The 24,548-nt window shown below is 42.8% G+C and overlaps 1 protein-coding gene across 4 annotated transcripts in view; it reads left to right on the top strand.

Moving 5' to 3' along the window:
• The window catches only part of Sox102F (transcription factor Sox102F), a 341,468-nt gene that overhangs the window by 269,785 nt on the left and 47,135 nt on the right, over positions 1-24,548 (top strand). For all 4 annotated transcript variants that reach the window (XM_033471820.2, XM_033471823.2, XM_076524478.1 and 1 more), the window contains one exon: positions 6,131-6,350. In XM_033471820.2, the coding sequence (XP_033327711.1) occupies positions 6,131-6,350 (220 nt within the window). The remainder of the gene's footprint in view (positions 1-6,130; positions 6,351-24,548) is intronic.

Genomic DNA, 24,548 nt, shown 5'->3' on the forward strand with positions numbered 1-24,548 from the left:
GAATTATCTCGAGTGTGCACAGTTTGGCCAGTTTAGCGCGCTCGAGTTAACTCGAGCGTGCACGTTAAGAGGTTAACCGTAAATCTAAATTAATTTTTCCGACTTATGGCATTTCCATTTCATGTGACAAAGTGCATTTTGTGCATATGAAATTGAGTCTTGTGACTCATACAACAGTTAGACTTCTAACAATTTTTTTACATCTAAACTTCGATGATATCAAAATTGTCTTGGAACGTGACGTAACAATTTTAGTGGCGCCTCAGTGTCACCACTCGAGTACAAAGGGTTAACGTGTACATAATTACGATGTGTATCGGCGAAATAAGTTTCATAATGTCATCGATTAGGGGTGAATCGATATAATTTACGAGTTGTTTCTCGGACAGAGATATAAAGACGACACAGAAATGGCTCAATTACTCTTCGACAGAGTGGCGAACCGGCGGCCATCAAAATTCCACAGAGTGGAACTAATCTATTTAATGAAGCGGAAACGGAAAGATTATGCTCTATCTGAATTTCGTACGCAAAGAGAGAGAGAGAACGTATTAGGCTAAAATTAATTCTTAAATCCGGAGAAATGGTAGCCGAAGTGTTAAAACTTGCATCCTATCTCCTTCATCGTACGATCAGTCTAAATTATTAGAAACACACATTGCTGCTTTCGTAAATAATCTTATGAAAATGATCATCGCAGGCAAACAGTGGAATACAGAAACGATCTTGACGATCGACTGGAAATTTCACTCGTATTCGTCGAACTCAATATAAAGAATATTTGTTTAAATACGACGAACGATCTGTATCGTTAACGCATCACAATAATTTAACTTTATCATTTCAGAGATAGACCGTTTCTCCCCTAGACGCATTTTTATTATTAATCGAGTGAGAATATTTACTTGAATATTTTATTTCGCGAAGATCCGCATCGAGCATCGAGTAACGCGAGATAAAGCTTACAAACGATTAAGAACATTAATGAATCGGAGTTCGAAAGTCGCCGTCCGATTCGTGGGAGGTTGCGTAGCCTAATTTCGAGCCACCGAACGGCCTCGAACGGGGTTAGCAAAATCGGAGCGATAAAGGGAGGAGCCACGGTGGCGGTTTATTTTCGGTGGTGCAGAAAGCTAAAATCACCGACTGTCTTTGCCCGCGTAGATGATAATAGTAACAGAGCGAGCCTTTTGTTGCCTGATACCGGGGCCAACAGGCGCGAATAGGATCTTGTAGACGCCCACCGCGCGCGTTATTATCGCCTGAAAGAAAGCCACGCACAGCAAGGGCCTTTCATGAGAGCGTGCAAGGATAAAAGACGTTCCTCGATAAGTAACGGTTTCACGATGCACGATTTTTGTTCCCGGGACGGTGAACCGCGAGAAACGTGCGCACTGTAACGTCTAATTAAATCCCTCCCTCCCTCCCCCGCACAATGCGGAATTCATTTCTAGCCTGTCCGCCTCCCACCTTGTTTCGTTTTCACCCTCTTGCTGCACCGTAACGCCTCGTTTGCGGCTTCCGTTCGTCCTCAAGGAATTATCGCCTTCGTGCAATTAATTTAGTATTCGGAAGTATTTACTACACCTGGCAAAAAATATTCGAACACCTTTTAGGACGCGATAAACTTTTTCGAACCGGATCGAACGACTTGAATTTTGTTTTTTAAATGACAAAGGTGCTTGCTTGGTTCACCGATCAAGGGTTAAAATTCTCTTTTTAAATTTTGATATTACAGTTATGTGTCCCTAACTGACGCACAGATCATGCATAAAAATGGACAATTTGGAAATTTGCAGCTCATTTTTATGGTTGTTGCAAATCGTAACTATAAAAATGAACCGCATGACTCCAATAATCGTATCTTCTCTTCCTAAATTGTCTATTTTTATGGACAATCTGAACGTCAATTAGAGAGACATTACTGTACTTGGAATCACGATAGAAATGTCTCCCTAATTGACGCTCAGATTGTCCACGAAAATGGACAATTTGGGAAGAGGAGACGCGATTATTCGAGCCTTGCGGTTCGTTTTTATAGTTACGAATTGTCAACAATTATAAAAACTACGGACGTTCGACTGTTAGATTTTATCATTCTGCTTTGTCAACTTGCGGTTCAGGTTGCTGCTCGATTCCTAAAATGTCAATTTTCTGAATAATGCACAAATGCTACACAATCGCTAGTTTCTTTTACAAGTCGATCTTTAAACGATACTTCGATGAGTCTTCCTAAAATTTCGCAGTAACCGACTGTTTCTCCCTAACCGACGCTCAGATTGTGCACAAAAATGGACAATTTGGGAAGAAGAGACGCGATTATTCGAGCCTTACGGTTCGTTTTTATAGTTACGAATTGTCAACAATTATAAAAACTACGGACGTTCGACTGTTAGATTTTATCATTCTGCTTTGTCAACTTGCGGTTCAGGTTGCTGCTCGATTCCTAAAATGTCAATTTTCTGAATCCGAATTTTCCGAATAATGCACCAATGCTACGCAATTGCTAGTTTCTTTTACAAATCGATCTTTAAACGATACCTCGATGAGTCTTCCTAAAATTTCCCAGTACAGTCTCCCTAACTGACGCTCAGATTGTGCATAAAAATTGTGCTCACATTATGCATAAAACTGGACAATTTGGGAAGAGGAGATACGATTATTCGAGCCTTGAAGCTCGTTTTTATAGTTGTTGACAATCGATTACCATAAAAAACGAGCAAGACTCGAACAATCGTATCTCCTCTTTCCGAATTGTCCATTTTTGTGGACAATCCGAGCGTCAATTAGGGAGACATTACTGTAAACAGACTCATTTGTTAATATTTTGATCCGAGCGTATAGGAAAAATTTAAAAAATGCATTTTGTAGATCTCGGTAACTTTCGCGCATCCTAACGTCTCCGTCTCCATCGTTGGACATTTTGATTTTTCATATTGGAGATCGTTGTCAGAACAATTCCCGGAAACGAAGATTATTTTTCAATTTTAATTTAACACTTTCGTACCAAATGAGCATCGCGAGCAAGAACAGTGAACGTAGATCATCAGCTTAGTAATCAAACAGGCGCAATTAAACATTAACGACATAGCTGTAGTTGATCGTTAAATTGTATCGTGCAAAAAGAAAATGAACGCTCTTACAATTCTAGTGACACTCGCCGAGTGCTCCATATATTATAAACGAAATTTGGATGGTGCTACTTGGATTGATATAAAATCCGAATTGGTTTGGGTAGCAAGACAACGCGACGATTTCACTGTGATAAGAAAATAGATTGAACGTGAGAATTCATTTCCATAGTTAAAGGTTACCGAAACTAAAACGACCTACTTTACCATTTCGATTCATTCGAATTTAGACATTCTCGTGGATTTTATTACGTACTGAAAAGTTCGTGAAAGTTCGTCGATCTATCTATTGGATTTTCAATTTCACAATTCCGATGTGTGAATATGTAAGATTTAAAGAAAGTGAATATCTAAGAAAGAAGACATATATGTAATCAGTTTTTTTTTTATCAGATAATGCGTAAACCTTTTAATTTCATTGTACTGTATCATTCGATTAATTTCTTAAGAGATTCTCCGGTTATTTGTACCAATACTGAGAAGTAGTTAGCCCTGATTACATGCGAACAGCTCTTTTTACTTTTAAGATTGCGATTGAGATTCACATCTTCATGCATATGCGTGTTTATAATGTGCTCTACATATACATATGTATCGATATTGAAAAACGTCATTACTGTCTCGTTAATTCCTCAGTTGCATGTTGCATTCATAGGAAGATAAAAAAACTCGTTACGTTTTTTTTTTTAGACGTTGGCACAGTGATTCTGAATTTTAGGAGACTACGACCATAGTTTGTAATCAGAAACAGAAAATGTAAACTGGTAAACAGCAAAATATTGAAGAGAATTACGAAACCCTCTGGCACTAGTAATTAATTTCAATATTAAACCAATTATATTAAAAGGCCTGTCGATAGATTCAAAGTTCTTCAATGCAAAGAGTCCTCCTTTACAATCACAATAGATAATTTCATTTCACACTACACTTCTAACTTGACATCTTCGCTGAACGACAATATAGAAAATAAAGAAATTAACGACTGTAGTTCATAAAAGAACTTAATTATTAAATGGATGCACTTGCACGTGCAACGAGTATAACTGAACCGCGGATTTTATGCATTCACGACAAAAATTAGTGGATCAAATTCGTCACAAATTTAGAACATTTCAAGAATTCAAAAGCATTGTTTCATCGTATTTTCATATCGTAACTCGTTCAAATTATTCAGAAAAGAAACAAATGTCTGCCAAGCTCCTGTACCTTGCAGTAACTGCAGAATTTTTATTTTGCGCGAAGATCCGCAGTCCAATGTCAACAAACGCGCGTTCCGTCGCCACATACTGTTAGCTGAACTTTAAACAAAAACAAATCTCGATCGATTATCTACTTGTCACGCGTTCGTGACCGCGCATTGAGAATCGTTCGTTCATTGGAACTCTCAGTCGCCACAACACAAGCTCCCGAACAAAAACAATAGAAAAATGCAAGAAGCGGATAAGAAACGTCACGACTTATGCGATGACCTAATAGGTGAGGATCAGGCTAGTTCGCGAGGCTACCAGCATGATCTCCGAGGGCTCCTGGAATGATATACAGCGGTAGTATCGCGCACGGGTCTGCTGGGAGCCAGGTGAATAATAGATAGGGTCGCGGCCGTGCAATCACGGCAGGCCCGAGTGTTTGCTCCCGTGATGGGGTGCTCTTGCTCTTTCTCACCCCTGACCACCTTTCTCCCTCTCTCTCTCTAGTTTTCTCTTTCTCTAGTTCTCTCTAGCTCTCCGTAGTTCTCTCTCATTCCCGCGCAAGTATCCAGCGGATTTTTCTTCTCCCTCCCACCAAGGCAGGAGTGCCCTCCCGGTAACCGCCCGGAGCTCTCGTTCCTCTTTTATGCGGAGGAAAATGGACCACGAATAAGTGATACGGACGCATTGTGCTGGGACCAGCCGCCGCGATGGGCTCCGCAGAGATCCCCGGCTCTCTCGCTCTCGTGAAGGACGCGATTCAGGACGAAACCGCCTACGGTGCGCGAGCGGACGCTGCCGGTGCCGAGAATCTGGGGCAATATACGCTTGCCGACGCGCGTATGGTGTCGCTTATGGCGTCACAGGGTCACCCCGTTAAAGGGACCGACGAATTTTAAAGGCCGCCCCTCGGACGATCGCCGGCCGAGCCGATGATAGCGATTTTAGGGTGGTCCTTTAGGGTCGTCTTCTCCGCTTTCGCTTGGCAGACGATAGCACTTCGATCGTCTTTTCATCTTCTGCGTCGTCTTTCTGGTTCAAGATCGTAAGGACATCGTCTGTCTCGAACCTCTTAACGCTTGTAAGGTGGTGGCTGGGTCAATTTTCACCCGGAGTATTTAATTGTTCGCTTGACTACTGAATTTTCGGCAATTAAATAAAAGAAATTGCTGTTACATCAACGAGGCTAATAAGTCTGCGAGAAGTATCTTCAAAAATATGTTTGGAAAAATTGCTGAATATAACTCAGGATTGTTGTAAACATCGTCGATGGTGCAGTTGTGAAAATGCCCTGTCGTTCAAGGGTTGGGAAATCGAATATTTCTTTTATGATCTAAACAATTGGTTACTAGAATTATATTGCGATACAGTCGAGATCTTCGGATAAAGATTGCGATGCTTAACGATTTTACTAAGCTAGCAATTACCTAAATTCTCAACGATTTTTAGAGTAAATTACGCTGTACATTGAGCGATTGACAAGTGTAATATACACTCGGATGCGCTAATATGCGCTCTAGAAAAAATCGTACACCAAGTTTCGAGGATCCGTTGCAAAGAGGGAGCTTCGATCTTCAAACTAATATTAAGTTCGATCGCGAAAAAATTCATTAACGTTTTTAAGAACGTGTCAATCTTTAGGGTCTTCAATGTGTTGATGGCATTGTACAAAATCATATTTGGAGAAAACGAACGGTGGGCCACGAGAGTAGCCTTGTTAAATTAAACAAGATATATCAAATGATTTACATTAATATCATGATGTATTAAATAGGAAGGTAATTAACCATGATTCGATGGCGTACGTTGCAGCGGGAGCGTCGCCAGCGTGCCGAACAGCGTGGCGCCTTCACCGCCAGCCTCCGGAAGGATGCAGAACACGGAGACGCAGGTGCAGCAGGACGGTGCATCGGCCCTGCACAGGGTCCTGTGCGAGGAAAGCCTAGCCGAGAAGGAACGGAGGCTGTCCGAGATGATACTGCAGCTGCAGCTGCTCAGGGAACAATTGCTGCAACAGCAAGATCAGTCGAAGGTAGGAATCGAACGGCCATCTTCATATTTTTCTAGGCACACGAACAGTCGTATCTACTGTATGCACCACCATTAAAACTATCAATGAGAAGTGAAAGGAATAATGATCGTGTTTATAAGCTTCTAATTGCGTACGATGGTTTCTAATTACGTTCGATTGTATACAATACCATCTAATTATATAGGATAGCCTCTAACCGCGAATATTATTGCTGTTATTTCTCATTTCCGATCTTAATGGTCTCGTATTGTCCTCATTATCTCGCACGATGATTCTGTGCAGACCGCGGATCTTTAAGCAAATTGTCGTTTTAATGAACTGTTTCATCGGGCGCTGTTGCTGGGAAGTAACGTCGGGCTACTTGAACAGAGAGAATACTTATTTCGCTAATTACATAGATAATTATCTATGGCGGGAATGCAATAGAAATGTGCCTTCAATCTGGGTTAATGCGAATGTGATAGTCGCGGCGAGATTCGCAGGTTACCGTGCCTGTGTGCCGGGTGAACTCCTTTTAAACAAGAACACAAACTATAATAATGTCCAGGTGTGCTCATTTAAATCGTTCCTCCTGCGTAATTATCATGCCTAATGATGGAGCTAATGACGGCCTATTTATGTAGCCACGTGACGAAATGTCAGAATCAATTCCCAATATCGTATCTTAATGGAATCATCACACAAACGAGAAAGCAACGATAATAACAGTTATCGCTTGTCTTCGCCGGCAAGTTAAGTACGGTGAAAATTACGAAGTTATTGATCGGTTCGGATCTAAATTTGTACAGCGAATTCGACGAGATCAGGATGGAGCTATCAATAGTGCAATCATTTGTATCCTATCGGTCTTAGCGATCCTAGGTGCATGTCGCTGGTTATAGTCTGACATTTATTTTAGCGTTCCACGATCGGCTGATCTTGTGGCCAACGACCCTACTTCACTCTGTACAATTGACTAACAAATTATTGACGTACAAACGATCACCGATACACGACGGTGACGGATTTTTACTGTGACAGTCTCGCAAGTTCTGCGTAGCGATTGTTTCGGTTGCAGCAAAATAGGAACTTCCTACTTTAATTATAAAAAACGGAGGCTGGGCGCAACGTTATTGTTTAATGGTACTTTAGTGATTTTTGAGAATATACTTAAACCCTTCTGGAACTTTAATCAGGTAGGAACTTTAATTAATTAAGAGATTTCGGTCTCAGAAATTGCTCGGATCTTGCGGAGCCTTTTGGAGTTGCGAATTGCGGATTTATATGAAACTAAGATCCTATATGAAACTATGGACAAGGTGTCAAAGGATTTACAAAACGTTGTAGCCACAACGTTGGAACTATTGTGCACATTTGGATGGGTTGAAGCATCGCCGACATTCGTGCGTCGAATCCTCGCAAACGAAACCACAGTTGAATGGAGACGATTGAAAACGTGTTTCGCGGAGTGGCAGGAAACTATTTTACCGGACAATAATTTCCACACACCTTATTTACGTAGAAACGGGCACGTCGGTTTCCCCGAAGGCATGCGTTTCGGCCATGGTGTGTGTAACATAGAACATGTTCGAATCGTCACGCGATTCGTTCTACATTCCCCGCGGAAACCTCTTTCGTTCGACATTCCTGTTCACGGCATATTGTAATTAGAACGTCTTCCATCTTGCAGTGATTGCCTTAAGAAACACGGAAAGGTGTGCACCACGAAACGTAGAAACTGTATTTGCAGTCTGTCTTCGTGAATCATACATCTACCAAATTGTTAGAGATGATTCTGCGATGATATTTCGTCAAGGTGTCTCCTTTTACAGATTCCACACAGTACTGTAACATGTATCTGCACGAATTACAAGATTAATTAGAAGTTCAGATTATATTGTAGAAAGAAATGATTTTAACATCTTTGGTAATTTGTAGAAGCAAATTTCTAACTCTGATCTATCGGTGTTCTATTGTTCTAATCTATTCTATTCTGATCTATTGTTCGGAAACTAATTTTGCTTTTCCAAGGGAAAATGAAAGACGACTTCTTAATACGCGGAGCAAACTTTATTCAATGATGTCGATGCAATATGCAAAAAATGGAAACATTGAAATTGCACGCTCGTTTTGCTTTTAACCTCTTGTCTCACGATTTATTTGCAAAGAAACGTTGTCAGAAAATAAATGTAAAATATTTCTGGTTTTACTTAATATATTCATACGAATGCTGACACTATTTCATTTGTGACAGAACAGAGATTAATAAAGTAACACTAATATCGAATACAAATTGAAAAGTATCCCCTTTTTAAATTACAATGAAATCAAGAAAAAAAAGTTCTCAACATGATTGAAATTATTGTGAACATAATTTGGAAACTATTTAAGCTCCTTTTCAATATCGTTTATTTTCTAACGATTCATTATAACTATAATAATATGATTTTAGATAGAAAAAGAGGCGAGATGTGTAGACATCGTAACAATTTTGTTCAACATTTGGACGAAATTGATACGATTTTTCAGCATTTAAATATACGACGAGCATCGAAATTCGAGTTCGGCACAGAAAATGTTTGCGGCGCGAGACTCGTCGTCTCCACTCAAAGAGTTTATTGATAAAATAATTTAATCACTTGCCGTACAACCTAATACGTTCAGTCGAGAATACAATAGCCCATTATGTTCGATACAGTGACTGCCGTCTTCCTAGAATCATTAGCTAATTACGACGGAACGTGCGCCTCGAAGGGTTGCTGGAGGAGGAACAGGGCCTCGGAAAGGTCAGAACAGCAGGAAACACAAAGGTTTCCGCGAATAATGAAGGTCCGCCGAGGATAATGTCTCTGTCCCGGGGCGGGAATAATTGAAAACCCATCATCATCCCGTAGGTCCCCGAGCATCGATGTCGTGTCGTTTATAGTAGATCCGGAGGAGACACGAGCGTGTTTGCTTAGACGCGTCCATAGAATGGCCGCCGCGGGGCGAATTTAGCGGGATATCACAGGAAAGGGAACATCGTCGTCCGCAGCACGTAAATGACCGGCATAATAACGGTAATACGCCGGGGCATTATCTGCACGCGCCCATTTTTGCGAGTAGACAGGTTTCTCCGGTGATTCCCCGGCCCGGAGCCGCCAGTTGTTTCCCTTCCACGCGATGACCCGCGGTTTTCGAGGTCGCGCGAACCATCCAGTCATCGTGATACCCGCCGATACCATCGTCGTCGCGGGGATGTCGATTTTAACCGACGTCCTATTGTCCGAGGTACACGAGTCTCGCAGATAAGCAAGCGTCGAGTCGCGTTTTCGCTTCCTCGAGAACCCAGCTGGCTATTTCAGCACCGGGAAGGCTCGCTTTGACCCTTGTAGCGGGAACTGGGGACCCGTAGGCCCGTTTCTATGGCTTCGTTAACAATTCTTGCGCGGTATTTTTGTAGATTGATCTTTTCGACGGTATTGATCCTTTGATTGGCGGGTATTGGCATAGCGAAGACTGCAGGAATCTATTCCAGAAATTGCAAGCATAAATTTAATACCGGGTTCACGAAACCCGTCAGAATGACGTGTTACTCTAATATTTTAATTTACGATTATTTAAATTGAAAAGATGCATTTATGCGTTATTTGTACAGTATACGCGTTACTCGTAATGTATTGTTACTTTTATAAACTAACATAGAACAGCTGGTTTTGGTACTCCGCGAGTCTAGTGTTAATGGAAAACTTAAGTAATCAGAAAAAGTTCACAATATTTTGTTACATATGTAATCAGAGTCTTTGATATACAATCTGATTCGCTGAGATAATATTCACAGTAGATACTTTAAGAGTACTGCAATGGTTTAATATGTTGATTGTCATGCTAATATAATAATTAGACTCTCTCTGTGGATGTTATGCATTTATAACTAAAATGAACAGAGACCACATGCAAGAAAGCGAGAACATATAAACAACTTGTAAACGTCTCTGGATTACTGTCAATTGATTCAGATTACCGTGACAAGAAATTAAAGCCTATGCAGTTCCCAGTTTTATTTTGCATAAAAGTAGTCTAGTGATAATATAATAATATCTAGTAGTAATATGACGATAAAAATATCCCATGTGGTTACCGGATGCCAGAGTACCCGTTTCTGTTGTTTCGTTAACAATTTTTACGAATTTCTTTCGAACCTTGATTTTGTTGACAGTATTAACGCATTAAGTGCTACACCGGTATATATATATTCGTAGAAAATAAACAATACCGTGAGAATTTATATCATAATAGAAAAAGAAGCGAGGCGAGATTTATTATAAAAATTTGTCAAGAGTAAAAACATTTGCGTAAAATATCAATTTGATCTACTGAATAAATCTCACGGCTCACCGAGTAAACATAAGTGGCATTAATGTGAATCAGCGTAATCGTTTCCTTATTTTCTCCACATTCGTCTGGTATTATCATAAATGCATAAAGATCGGCAATCTGGCAATTAAGGATACAAAGTACCAAGTCATCTAGTCTAACATATTGTAGCAATTTCTTTCATCATCATTATTTAAATGAAACTTATCGTGTTGCTTTCCGATGCATTATGCAATACTTGGAAGTCAACAAAACAGGCTGTCGTAACTAAAAAATAAAACGACGATATTCACACTACAGAAAATGTAGCAATAGGTGGTGTCACCTTCAATTTTTGATATTCACCGAAAAACTAAAACCGTAACTTAACGTAACAGGAACTTGTTTCAATGTTACACAATCGACATAGCGTGTTAAAATGAACATTTAAAGCGTGAAATCATGTCTAAAAAAAGGAAAGCTTGATTAGATCGGAAAATGTTAAACAACCGATACTGGATTACGATTATCTATCAAAGACTTGAACAACAGGAAAAATGAACAGTATAATACCGATCTTCTATTAAATACATAATCAAATCACATGTTTACTCTCTTCACAGAGTTAACCCTTACCAAAGGGTTAACCCTTCCAATTACCGTTTTAATTATTATTTTCGGATGTTCCTGGAGATGTCAACCACATACTCGGGAGTTACGTTAAGTTCACATTGCTTCTAAAACAAATAAAAATCATTTCAAACGACCCCGAAATTTAAAAAAAAAATTGGAAATACAAGGGTTGAACAGTCCGTTAGAAAATTAAAATTTTGAACGACACGTTCGCCATCTTAAATCAACGAGATCCCGGATACCGCGAATACCCGCAGAACGCGAGTTATCTTTCGAAAGCATAAAAACAACCGATTCCGAGAATAATTTCCCAAAAATCGGCACCGCGCAACGTCTTCTCGAGTCAGAGAAGGATCCAAGCCGTCGTCGAAGCGCAACGCGAAGCGTTTCCCGTATCCGGATTCCCTGCGGATCGTGCCGTGGCGCATCAGAAGCCATTCAGGATGATCAAGGAGGCTTCTCGCGGGCCGGGGGGAATCGTCTTGAGGAATCTTCCGGCGCGGAAACGCCTGTGCGCGGCGTGTCGGCCCTTTCAAGGGTGGAGAACGTTTTCTCGTCGGCCATTTCATCGGTACCGAGTGAAAACGCATTTGTCGGCGGCGTTTGCGCGGCAGGCGCCTCGAGAGTTAGCTGACGTTAAAACGGAAGTGCGACCGTGAAGGAAAGAAGACGGAGAAACCGGGGGACCGGTCTCGGGTCGGCTCGGGCCGGCCGGGGAGAGCTCGGAAAGGAAGCCGTGGAGAACGCGGGAGAGAGGGAACTGAAGTCGATGAAGAGAGACAGAGAGAAGGGATAGAGAGAAAGAGAGAGAGAGAGAGACAGAGAGGAGAGAGAGAGACAGAGAGAAGAGAGAGAGAGAGATCGGAGAGAGAACGTAGGAGGAAGGCGGTAGTCTCAGCGTTCTCCTCCTCTCTGGTCCCGGAGGGCGTATAGTAATGTTCGAGCTGGCAGACTCGGGTCGAGTGGGGGTCTCCTTCTCCTCTGTTCCCCTCTCTCCGATTCTCTCTCTCTTTCACCTTTCCACCTGTTATGCGACTCTGTGCCATGCTGCATTGGCACAGGTGTGCGGCCACGTACTCGAGCGCGCACACACCCGTTCGGGGGCTACACCTAAGTCCTATTCTTCGCTCGCGCGCGCGGCACGCTCCTTTTCTCTCCCCCTTCTCTCTCTCTCCTCCTTCTTACCTTCCGCTCGTTCCGGTCTCTCACCCCCTCCGTCGTCTTTCTCCGCGAGCGCAGCAAGCCCGATCGCGTGGGCGGCGAGAGGACCTCGTTCTCTCTCGCTCTCTTTCTCTTTTTCTCTCGCCCCGTCTCCCTCGGCCCCGAGGCGCCTCGGCGAACCTATACCTTCGGCTTGCACCTGTGCAGGAGCATATTGTCACGCCCAGTGGCTCGACCGTGCAGACGCGGTGCATCGGCCCGACCCAAGCACTCCCTTAGATTGCTCCTCTTTTATTTACGAACCGCGAGTTACAAGCCGGCCGAGGACACGCGAGACCCGTTCGATATGCCGCGGGGTCCTGCTGCCTTCGGGATATATCGTGCTCGGTAGACGAACTTCGGATCGCGGAGACCAGCGTCCGAGATTCCGAATCTCGCGTGAGTGCCAGATACCGATGGTCACGAGTATCGCGAAGCAATAGAGGTAGAAACATACCCAATATCGCGTCACGTGGAATCACGTGAAATCGTGTGACATTCGAAGAGCGTGAGGCATCGCATTTCGATTATTTCAGATCTGTTAGAAACAGATCTGTATCGCGTCAAGCAGTTTATATATACTGTCACGAGTGGACGGGTTTCATTCCCATGATTTCACGCGATGTCACACGCGACCTGACATTAGTATGTTTCTACCTTTAACTGTCTTGTTGCTCGCTGATATCTCGAGATTTTGTCTCGTTCTTTTTTTTTATGTACATCGCGCTGACGTCGGATTATAATTTATTGTCGACGTTGTTGACGATTTTTAATAGATATTATTCTAATTTCTAAGTTGCTTCGTCGTCTTTAATGGAACGAAACATACTTTGTTTCTTGCATGTCTTCATTTAACCCTTTGCACTCGAAGCCATTTTTAACTGTAAATCTAAATTGATTTTTCTAACTTATGGTAGTTCCATTTTATACGACAAAGTGCATTTTATGCATACGAAACTTATAGTCTTGCGACTCGTACAACAGTTAGACTTTTAACAGTTTTTTTACGTCTAGACTTTTACAATATAAAAATTATCTTGGAACGTGATGTAACAATTTTAATGGTGCCTCAGAGTCACCGCCCGAGTGCGAAGGGTTAACATACTGAGCGCCGCGTCGGTCACATATGGTTGACACGAATTTTTGACCAATTTTGAAAATTCATTCTCATTGTCCGATATATTCGGACAAACTGAATTTGACTGGGATGTTTCGGATGCGAAAGAATTCTAATGTCATCCACTATGATAAATTTTAACGTTTCAGTTTCGGTTCAATTAATTAAACTGCTTTGTGTTTGTGGAAATTTTAGTGGTTGCTTGTCGGCGCATGAATTCTTCATCACGAGTATAAAAAATAAAGTTATAGTGTAAGAGATTCAATTATCTATAGGTATTGGGAAGAAAAACGTAACCTTGTGATCTGTTCGGAACAGCTCCGGAATACTATAACTGTACGTACATAATATGCAATTGCGGCATTGTTTGTGAATGTAATGTAAATCAGCAATGTAAGTAACTATTAGTGCACAGATCAATGTCAAATTTAGCAAAGTGGTAATAGTTTAGAGTTGATTTAGGTACGTGTCTTGGAGAAGAAGAATGTTTGCTTATTATTTATTATAATAAATATATATATATATATATATATATATATATAAATTATTACTGGGATTTTATTGAATATATGTTGAAAATTAGGTTCAGTTTAGGCTGTTTTATGTTGCGATTTAAAATGCCGTTAGAAAACAGAGCATCCCTTAAAAGCAGGCGGCTGGTTTTGCTTTTTCTAATCGAAGAAGAGGATGTTAAATATAACACAATATTTGCAATAATTGCTGCAAAATTGTATTATTTTTTGGAGGAATCCTCTAGGTCTCCCCTCTGTCTAATTAACTGGGTTCGAATCATAATGGCGTAAGATCAGAGATTTTCGAAAATGATGATTTATATAGTAAAATGTAATTTATACATGCCAAGATGTTAAAAAGAAATGAAATAAATTAGTATTACTAAAATGAAATAAATTCCTAAATTTTCTATAAATTATCTTTAAAATAAATTTGCTCGGTAATTGACACACGCGTTAGTAAGCACTCTTACACTCTTGATTCTAATCCATTCAATTGTCAATTTAGACCGTGCCAGAAAGTGCAAGGCTTCAGAAATCCAGATATTTATTCTAATATTTCATCTAATCGGTTCTTAGGGCATCGTACTGAATTTGCGTCAATCCATCCAAAAGAAAGCTTTCTTGTAGAAATATCGAATCGACGCAATCGTAGGATCAAGAATCGATAGAATCGAGCAGCGAACCCACGCCAGAGATTAAGACTTCCATGGCCCCAATCACGAAGTAATGTTCGATACAGATGTCTCCTTGTTGCCAAGAAGTCCGCAACCTCCTGCGAAATGTCGCAAATGGAATAAAATGTCGGCGCGCCGGAAGTCGTCTTTTCTCGGTTCCTCGGCGTTTCCTCCAACTGGAGATTTTTCTTCCGTAAAAATTGTTCCCCGAGACGAGCCATTGCCCCGGGAATCGGGGCTGAAGCGATTCCGGGCTGAAACGTCCTTGACAGGGCACCGGAAAAGGACTCTTCAGCATGCGAGCCCGCCTTCATTCATCGACTCCCCCCCATTCACCGGCGCCATGGCCTTCCTTCTTACCTGGTCAGGCATGTTCGACCTTCGTCGTGCACAGATATTTGATGACTCTCTCGACGAGAGTGCAGCAAGCGAGCATGAAATTTCCGCTCGCTGTGCGCCTATCTCGCGCGCGCTCTGTGCCGCTGATTGAAGCCGGATGCTTTGGGGAATTCAAAGCGGTCCGCTGCGAACGCCACGCCGCGTTTTATGCTGCCGTTGAACTAATTGCGATTGCATTAATTACAATTGGACGATGCGTTGTATATTCCCTCGGCGGAGGATTGGTTAACGCTGCTCGCGGTTGCCTGCGGATTTTACTTCTCTCGACGAATATCTTTGTTTATTATTATCCAGCGAACGTTAACATTTACAGCGAAGATTGAATATAAACTGAATCAAAATAATAACATAATAATAATAATTTTCAAAATAATTACGCTTACTCTTGTATATGGTAAGAGTACAATTTTCTGTTTTATAAAGTATCGTCGAGAAGCGGGGCGTATTATCCTTTTTCGATTTTGCAAGTTTAGGCAATTCTCTCTCATTTTGTCTAATGGTACCAGCTAAGGAAATTTTTTTAATTAACAGTTTTGTTACCAATGACAAAGCTGTAAGGAAATTGTCTGTTGTCACTGTTCTCCCGCGATCAGTACATGCTTCCATAAGTTTTAGGACGACAAATTCACTCAAAGGTATGGATAATCTCATTTCGTTTTTTTCTAAGTAGTGAAATGCATTCGCAAGATATTTACTTTTTATATTCGACGACAACCAGAATTTTATGTCTGTTTTGTATTCGGCTTGGTATATACATATGTACTGCGTAAACCTGCATCCGACTTTGGTCGGGAATAATTGTTCGTCAACTGTAATGGCAGCTCCTGGTTTATAACACGTTTAGCTATTTTCAATGAATTTATTCCACACTTCTGAAACTAATGCAAGTTTATCTGTTCGCAATCGTTGGCTTCTTCCATTTTTCTTATCAAAACGAATTGACCGAAGAATATCGGTGAATTTATTCCTATTTATGATTTTAGAGAAACATTCAGGACCCCATGTTTTTGTAAACACGCGAAACAGCCACGCAACAATATGAAGAAAGTAAAATAAGAATGAAAAAATTGAAAATATACTTAGTTTTCTAAAAATGTATTTGAACTATAGAAAAACAATGTAAGAAACTTCTAAAATCACAAGTTTACGTATGTTCCGCTGGGAGGGGGGGGGGGGGGATTTTACATCACAGCATTTTTCAATATACAAAATTAATTATTTGCATATTTTAGAAAAAGTCGTACAAAATTTTAAAAAACAAAATGTACTGAAAATTAATAATGTGATTATAAGAAATGCTAAATAAATCATTTTGACCCTCCTTGCTTTAGATCTAGTGTCAAATTGAAGCATTGCGCAGCGGTTTGTCCTTTTTTGCGGCAAATATGAGAGAACGGCGAATCATATTGCGGTAATTACAATTAAATGATGTCGTACGTTACATTATTAGAACATCGTCGAACTGTCTATCCAGCGTATTTTCCTTTATCGAACATCTCTGTTAATAACGCATTAAAAATAACATCGGAGTAGAAAGTACAATTGGATGAAAGTACCGTCTGTATTTTTCATTGGGTATCTTAAGTTAGTAACGCTCTAAATGAGATTTTAGAGTATTACGCCGCAGCTGTTTCTGAATTCGCAAATGATTTATGAAACAGCGAATGATAAAGTCGAGACTCGTAATTAAAGAACATCAGTCACCGTGCTCTTTCGAAGCTATCGCGAGAGCGGTGGTTCTTACGTTGATCGAATAAAGTCAATCATTCGAATGTCAGTGGAAAGTAAATTAAATCTATATTCGGAGCAAATCAAGTTCGATACAAAATCGTCTATTATTAATAGACGATTCTCGGTGCAAATACGAACCGTTGCATCTGGCTTAGTGTACACAGTTTTTCGTGTTAACACTTTATCGTCCGGTCGTGGTTGAGGCTGCCACTCAGTAAGGACTGGCTTAGTCGCGCGCGCATTTGCTCCCAGTACCGGCTAAATTTTCGCTATTCATTGTGTTGTGCTTATTCCTTTAAAAATAATAATAAATAATAATAATTATTATAATTATAATTCATAAGGATATGGGGAGGTCAGCATACAGGAGGTCAGCTACTAACAAAACGGTAAAGAAGCGAAAACCGTCGATAGCTAAAAGTCGATTAATAGGCTATCGGTCGATAAACATTGGCAATCGAAAAGCCGATGAATAGGCTAGCGGTCGATAAAGTGTTAGGAATAACGAGAATCGTCGAGAAACTCGCGTTAAGAATAAAATATAACGAAATTCAATAACTACGCGCGGTACTACCGAAATAGACGTGACGAATTTACACGCAAAAATCAGCGGCGAATCTGGAGTAGCATTTTTTTCGCATGGATCTCCCTCCATTTCGGAATACATAAATCGATGCTGGAAATTTATCGGCCGCGGGTGTGTATACCCGAGCTCACAATAAATAGAAACGCTAAATAATGAACGGACTGTTCGATTGATCAAACAACGCGCGTGCACCTGTTCGAAAGTCAATCGTTCCCAAACAGAGAGTCGTCACAAAAATTGCATTCTAAACGATCAATTTATTTTTCATTTAAATTCACCTTTCCCGAGTTGTACCACCAGGTCGACGACACTTCCGCTGTTTTCATCGACGAACGGAAAATCGTGATCATGCTTCAAAAAGCGTTTCAAACAATTATCAGAGAAAGTCGGCGGGTAAAAGAATTAACGCGTTACGAAATCCTCAAATATTCTGACGAAGATCGAAACAGTTTAGCACCGAGTTTATGCTACTTTCAACTAAAATTTCGCATCCTAAAGATTCCAATGAAACGTGGTTTACTCTGGTCAAAAGCTAGAGTCACCTACAAGTAACCGGCGTTTAACTTGTTAAGGGTTAACTTCTACCTGCATGAATAGCACTTAAAAAATCCTCGCGAGAAGATCCGCCTCGTCTAATTAAAATCTGCCGCAGCGAGCTCCATGGAAAATTGAATGGAGGTCACGGACGAGTTCCCCGAAGAATTCCGGGCAGACCGTGGTATACGTGTTTCCGGGCGCCATTGTCTCGTCTTAAACAGTGGTTCCCGGTATCTGTAACGGTGGTTCCGCGTCGGGCATCGGGATCGGGTCGCATTTCCGCGCGACCGTCTCGTTATTACACGGTATGGTGATCCACAAAGGCGGGACGAGAGGTCTGGCCACGATATGCAACCTGCGAATGCTGGGTTAGGAAGCGGGAGGAAACAAGGGGGTGTGTATGGCGTGCGGTGTTTGGCCGGTCAGCGAGAGGGCCGGGGGCGCTTGTGCGTATGTCCATACGTTTGTCCATTTGCGTATCGGCCAGCGCTTTATGGGAATTAGCGGCGTATTGTGGGTCGCCGGTGGGCGGTCTGTGTGCACCGGTGCACGAGAAGCGTCCACGGGAACGGCCACCACACCCCGGGCCACCCCCGGCGGACCGAGGGTGGTTGCAGCGGCGCATAGACCTGTGGGGGATGATCGGACGAGGACGAGGCGAGCCGGGACGGATCGAGAGAAAGAGAAACGGGAATAGGGAGGGAGGGAGGGAGGGAGAGAGAGAGGGATTTGCTCTGAAAAAGGAAAACAGGGCGGCGCGGGTGGGGGAGGTAAAACACGGGAACGTCCGGGAATGGGGATGATTCCCACCCTTCTCTTTCTCCGTCCCTTTTCTCTTTCTCTCTGTGTGTGTATCGCTGTTTGTCAATATACGAGCGATATGATCACCAAGTATAATCACCGGCGGACCGGAGAGCGTCGAGCTCTCTGTCAATAGAATGCTACTTTGTGACCCCCCGGGCCCTCTCCAATCCCGACCGCTTATACATATATTGTATCAAATGTGTCCGCACGCTATCTCTCTGGAGAATGCAACGGCAACGCTCGTGAAAATCCGTATCGACCGACAATACCCGCCCGGCAACCTGGAACCGCTGATACAAAAATCACCAGATCTCTGTTCTGATAATATCGAACAAAACTGTGGCCACCGACGCCGCCTGCACGGTTCGAGAGCGCGCTCGGATCATGGCGGTCCGTCATCCGCGTCACTCGCTTTGTCCGGCACCGGGTTTTCTGTGTTGTCTCGGACACGGGGATGAGGGGGGTTCCCGTGTTTGTTTCATCATCGAGCGTGTATGATGCCGGCTTCTGTGGCGCACCTCTGTAATAACGGCCCTGTTTATTTCGCATTACGTCCACGAATGGACCGTGCAACTTTCGGATTACATCCCTCTCGGATGAATGGCTTTCGAATTGAAATTAATCCGGAGATATATATATATATATATACTATCTTCGAGCTTTTGTTCGCTTTCGCGAAAATGAAGAGCGGAATTTGCGTTGCCGGTCGGATCTGTTCTGGATTGAAATGACTTTCGCGCCGGGGAAGGCTCGGAAACGATTCTGGCGGAGAAACGTCGTTGTTTTCGTGTTTTCGATGATACGGCGCAGTTGAATTTTCTGTTCGTTTTGGAAGGCGTGTCAACCTTTGAACGCCGGACATTTTCCACTATATGATAGAACTGAGTATGCTTGGGAGCGTTTATGATATTAGTTAGCTATTCTTTTTCGAAATATTTTCCAAGACTCGTTAGTTTGTTTTGTAGATCTTAATGAAACGAATATTTCCATCAAATGTTAAAGGAACTGGATGGACAAATAACAATATTTATATTCTGGTTTCAAATGGCGTCGAGCAACGTCGTTCAAGTGCTAAACGAAACAATAAATTAATAGAAATTAGAGGAATTCGTTCTATGTTATATCTAGACTGCGAATCATGTACATTTATGACAAAAGTGTGTAACTCAAATGCAGGATAGAACAACGGTGATCACACGAATTTCAGAGCGTCGGTGTGTCACCATCAACTTCCTAAGATTTTCAAGAAAGATAGAAATATTTAGTTGATCACACTGTCTTGCAATCGATGCAAACGAAATTTATTTTGCACAAAGATCTCCGGTCCAGTTATATCTTACGACTGATAATGTTCCCTTTTTACCAGAATTTTACTGTTTAGCATTTGATCCAGTCACTCTTATCAGCTCCCAGCAAAAATCCAGTCGATCGACGAATCTTCTACTACGATTCTTCTCCAAGCGCTTCTTCTCTTCGTTCATTCAAACCGAAATCCCACAAATGCGCTCATCAACGCAGAAAGGTCCACCGGTCTCCTGCCGAATCTTCTAGCAGACCTAAAACTTAGCTTCTCCCTTTCTTCGACCATGCGAATCCAAATCAAAGAACAATCATCCCCATCCACAACGTCCGAAAAAGCAAACTAAACCTATCGCCAGGAAACGCTGTCCATATTCCAGTTGCCGAAGACACTGGGAAATCTGCATTAGCGCTCGCCGGACTCGGAATCGAATGAAACGTCGGCAAGCAGAGTCGAGCGGAACGCGTACGCGGACACTGTGGATAAAAACACGGCGGAGAATCGTGGGGAACGCGGATAACGAAACGGAGAGTCGAAGCGTAGACCAGAATGGCGACGGGGGACAGAAACGGACAGAAACAGAGAGGAGGTTGGATGTCGGAGGTGGAGGTAGCGGATAGGGGCCAAGGGGTAGAGCGAGAGAGAGAGAGGGAGAGAGAGAGAGGGGGAGAAAGAGAGGGACGCAATTTGAGCGAGTGGCATCAGTCGGCGGGTTTAATGAGGTTAGCTGCAATTACATGCATTAGTACGACATGACGAGGGCAGCGGACCCGACCTCGGTCCTCTGGAAGAGATATTGGATGTATGAGCCTGGCAAAAGGGGTGGCCAGAGGGTGGAACGCTCGGCGGAGGAGGACGGGAGGAGAGAGGGCCTCGACGAGAGAACGAGATACAGGGCAAAGAAGATACAAAGGGGTGAGGTAGCGGGAGAGCCGGTCGGACGTCGAGGAGAGAACGAGAAAGAGCGCGAGAGAGAGAGAGAGAGTCAGAGAGAGAGATACAAGGGGATAGGAGAGGAGAGAAAAAAACGAAGGAAGACGAGACGACGAAAGAAACGGGGCGAGCTTGGGGTAAAATGCGTTAACGCGTGTTGGCGTTGACGCCGCCGTCGCCGTCGACGTGTGTCTGGGCGAGCACAACGACAGAGGACGGAGCAGAGTTGAGCGGAGCCGAGCCGAGCGTAGAGGTTTGCTCGTCTCGCCGTACCGCAGTCGCGGCAGGTAACGCGCAAAGTCACGCATCGTTGGCCCGCGATCAAACGACAAACACCGTCGGCCTGCCGCTCCACTGCGATAATTCTTTGATCGCTCGAAAAGATACACCGACGAGCCGACGACCCTCTCTCTCTCTCCTCTTCTCTCTCTCTCTCTCTCTCTCTCTCTCTCTCTCTCGCAAACCCCCGCCCTCTCCGGCAACAGCCGCGCACGGCTACACCCTGTCCGGGGTTGAGCTCGGTGAGTCGGATAAGCGACGTTGCGCGCGCGCTAGTGTAAGTTGGATGCTTCGCGTGTAAAAAGGAAAAAGAGGAGCACCCGGAGGGAGGAGATACGCTGGGCGAATAAAAAGAGAGAGAGAGAGAGGATGGCGCAACGGGCGCGCGCGTTCATTTAGCTCCGTTTAGCGGCGACAGCCGGCTACGAAATCGCGCGGAACACGCTCCAGTGGATGCCAGAGAGCGGCGTGATCCACGAACGCCACTTTACGCGAAAAGGACTGCTTGTTACGCGGATGTTTCTGATCCGAGGAATTTGCGGACGAGGGTGGCAGCCCCGGCCGCCGCCGTCGCCGCCGCGAACACGACCCGCCGACTGAGGGATGAGGGTCGCGAGGATGCGCGCGCGCGCTTCTGGACGTTCTGATCGCGAAGACCAACAATCGGCTGCTATGGCTGCGACACGGTGCATCTTGAAAGGAGACCATCGTCGGGCTAGCTGCTCACTGCGCGTCGATCGCATGAGATCGTCTAAAACTGGGGGTGTAGTACTCTTCGACAACCATTGCTTTCCCCATTCATTCTACGCTTTCCACGTTTCCAAGTTCTCTTGACCTGCTTCTTGAAAAGAATGGTGATTGGACTGTCCACTTTCTGGGACAAATCGCATCGAGATCATTTAAAACTGAGGGTGAAATCTATATAATTGTTGTATAATCATTGTTTCTTGCATCGATAATCATCGTTTTCGTTTCCATTTATACTACGCTTTCCGCATTCGGGTTTTTTAACTTCTTTCACGAAGAAACGATAATTAGGCTCTGCCCACATTATGCGACAATGATGGATGGATCGTCTGGATATAACAAAAAAAACTGAGAACGAAGTCTGAGGTATATCGACAACCATTGCTCTCATCCCAATTTACAGTAATGTCTCCCTTACTGACGTTCAGATTGTGCACAAAAATGGACAATTTGGGAAGAGGAGACACGATTGTCCGAGCCTTGCAGATCGTTTTTATAATCGTTGACAATTCGTGACTATAACTATAATATAAACCACATAACTCGAATAATTGCATCTCCTCTTCCCAAATTGTCCATTTCTATGGACAATCTGAGCGTCAATTAGAGAGACATTACTGTACTCTGCACTTTGCCGATTCGGTTTTCTTAGCTTGCTTTTTGAAGGAAGCGATAATTACTTAGACTTAATCGATGATTACTTTCTGCATTAATGAAGACACGATCGTCTAAAACCGTAGTTGTCCAACAAGACGAGTAAGTGGAACGATTGATAACGCTTTACATTCAGCTAAGTTTCTTCTAAATGACAATTTAAGGAGAAATTGTCATATGATATTAGTCCAAATGATTTATTAACCTGCTGCACTCGGATGCCGCCGATACGACGACACTATATTCACGTCAAAATGGCATTTTCTTCATTACCATTCTCTTCTTCATACCGTAACATAATCATACGAAATACATAAATAAAAATCCAACGTCTTTTATTCGTCAATTCCTATAAAATCTCACAGCAGTCTAACGATTTTTATTTCAACTCGAGTCTGTATATAACAAAATCACAATACTGACAGGACGAGTGAAAGTATGAGTGAAATTGCTGTCGCTTTTGTAACATTTTTTAAGAAAGTCTATCGATCTTGGGTCTTAAAAGGATTATCAGAGACACGCGTGCGTCGTAAATCATCCAGCATTTATTTCTATCAACTAACCCGTCACGTTGCGCAGCCTATCGAAGTGAAATTCCAGCTTTCGTCGCAGCTGCAACGTAAGCGCGTGCCCTAAGCAGAAAAATCTGCGTTCACTCGGAGATTTAAACGGCATTGTTTCCGCATGCCCAACTTTACAGAGCAAAGGGGATGTCTTTGAGCAAATGCTCGTGGATGGAATCGCTAGTGATCCGGGAGGTTTTAATCGGGATGCACGGTATAACTGCACGAAATAGAGTTACCGCCATGCAAAACGGTGTTTGTATTGATCCGTATTGCGTAGACGTATCGGCTGTAAAATGTACCGAGTCAATCCCGGACATTACCAAAACCCAATATCGGCCGCGATATTGAAACCGATATATTGCCGTCCCGAAATCTGCCAGTTACGATAAACGCTCGAGCGACCCCGTCATCATTTCCCATTCAAAAACCGGATCGAATTACTTCTGCCGCCGACGCCCGTTCCCATTCTCTCTCTCCGAATCCCCGGACAACGATCCCATGGTTCTTCTTCTCGCTTGCCGCGTCCCTTCCCTTCTGACCCGCGGGAAAATTCTTGCGGCATCGTATCACGGAAATGCCGACGTTGCACACGACGTTCCAGTCACGTAGTTTTATTCGATTAATGCGATCCCGATCTGACATCACGTACCAAATCCTGATCTGGCGTAGATTCCTTCGGGCAACGGTTACATGGAACATCGTATCTTTATACAGTTCGTACAATCGTTCTGAGACTGGCTCGATTATTTTTATTAGCGGCACCTAGCGTCAATCAGCAATTCCGGTTTTCATAAAATTGATGGAACGAGAATACGCCCCGTCGAATTTTTGAACGACATTCGCAATATCGACGCAACACGTCGATCACGCTCTCAAACATCTGATCAACAATATACCACTCCCAATAAACCGATAAACCTAATCCCTTTCACCAATCGCTCTAAAACAGATCGTCTAATTATCTTCGATAACCGCGACGCTACGGGATTATGAAACGATTGTACACGCAGAAAAATTCACAATTATACAATGTTGATAAATGAAATTATTACATCGTGTTCCAAGATAATCTTTGCATTAACAAAGTTTAGATTTTAAAAATCGTTCGAAGTGTATTTCATATGCATAAAATACACTTTGTCATATAAAATGGAAATTTTTTACTATAAGTCAGAAAAATTATTGTACATTAAAGTCTAGATAAAGTTT

The sequence above is a fragment of the Megalopta genalis genome, chromosome 9, assembly GCF_051020955.1.
Source record: "Megalopta genalis isolate 19385.01 chromosome 9, iyMegGena1_principal, whole genome shotgun sequence".
Classification (NCBI taxonomy): Eukaryota; Metazoa; Arthropoda; class Insecta; order Hymenoptera; family Halictidae; genus Megalopta; species Megalopta genalis.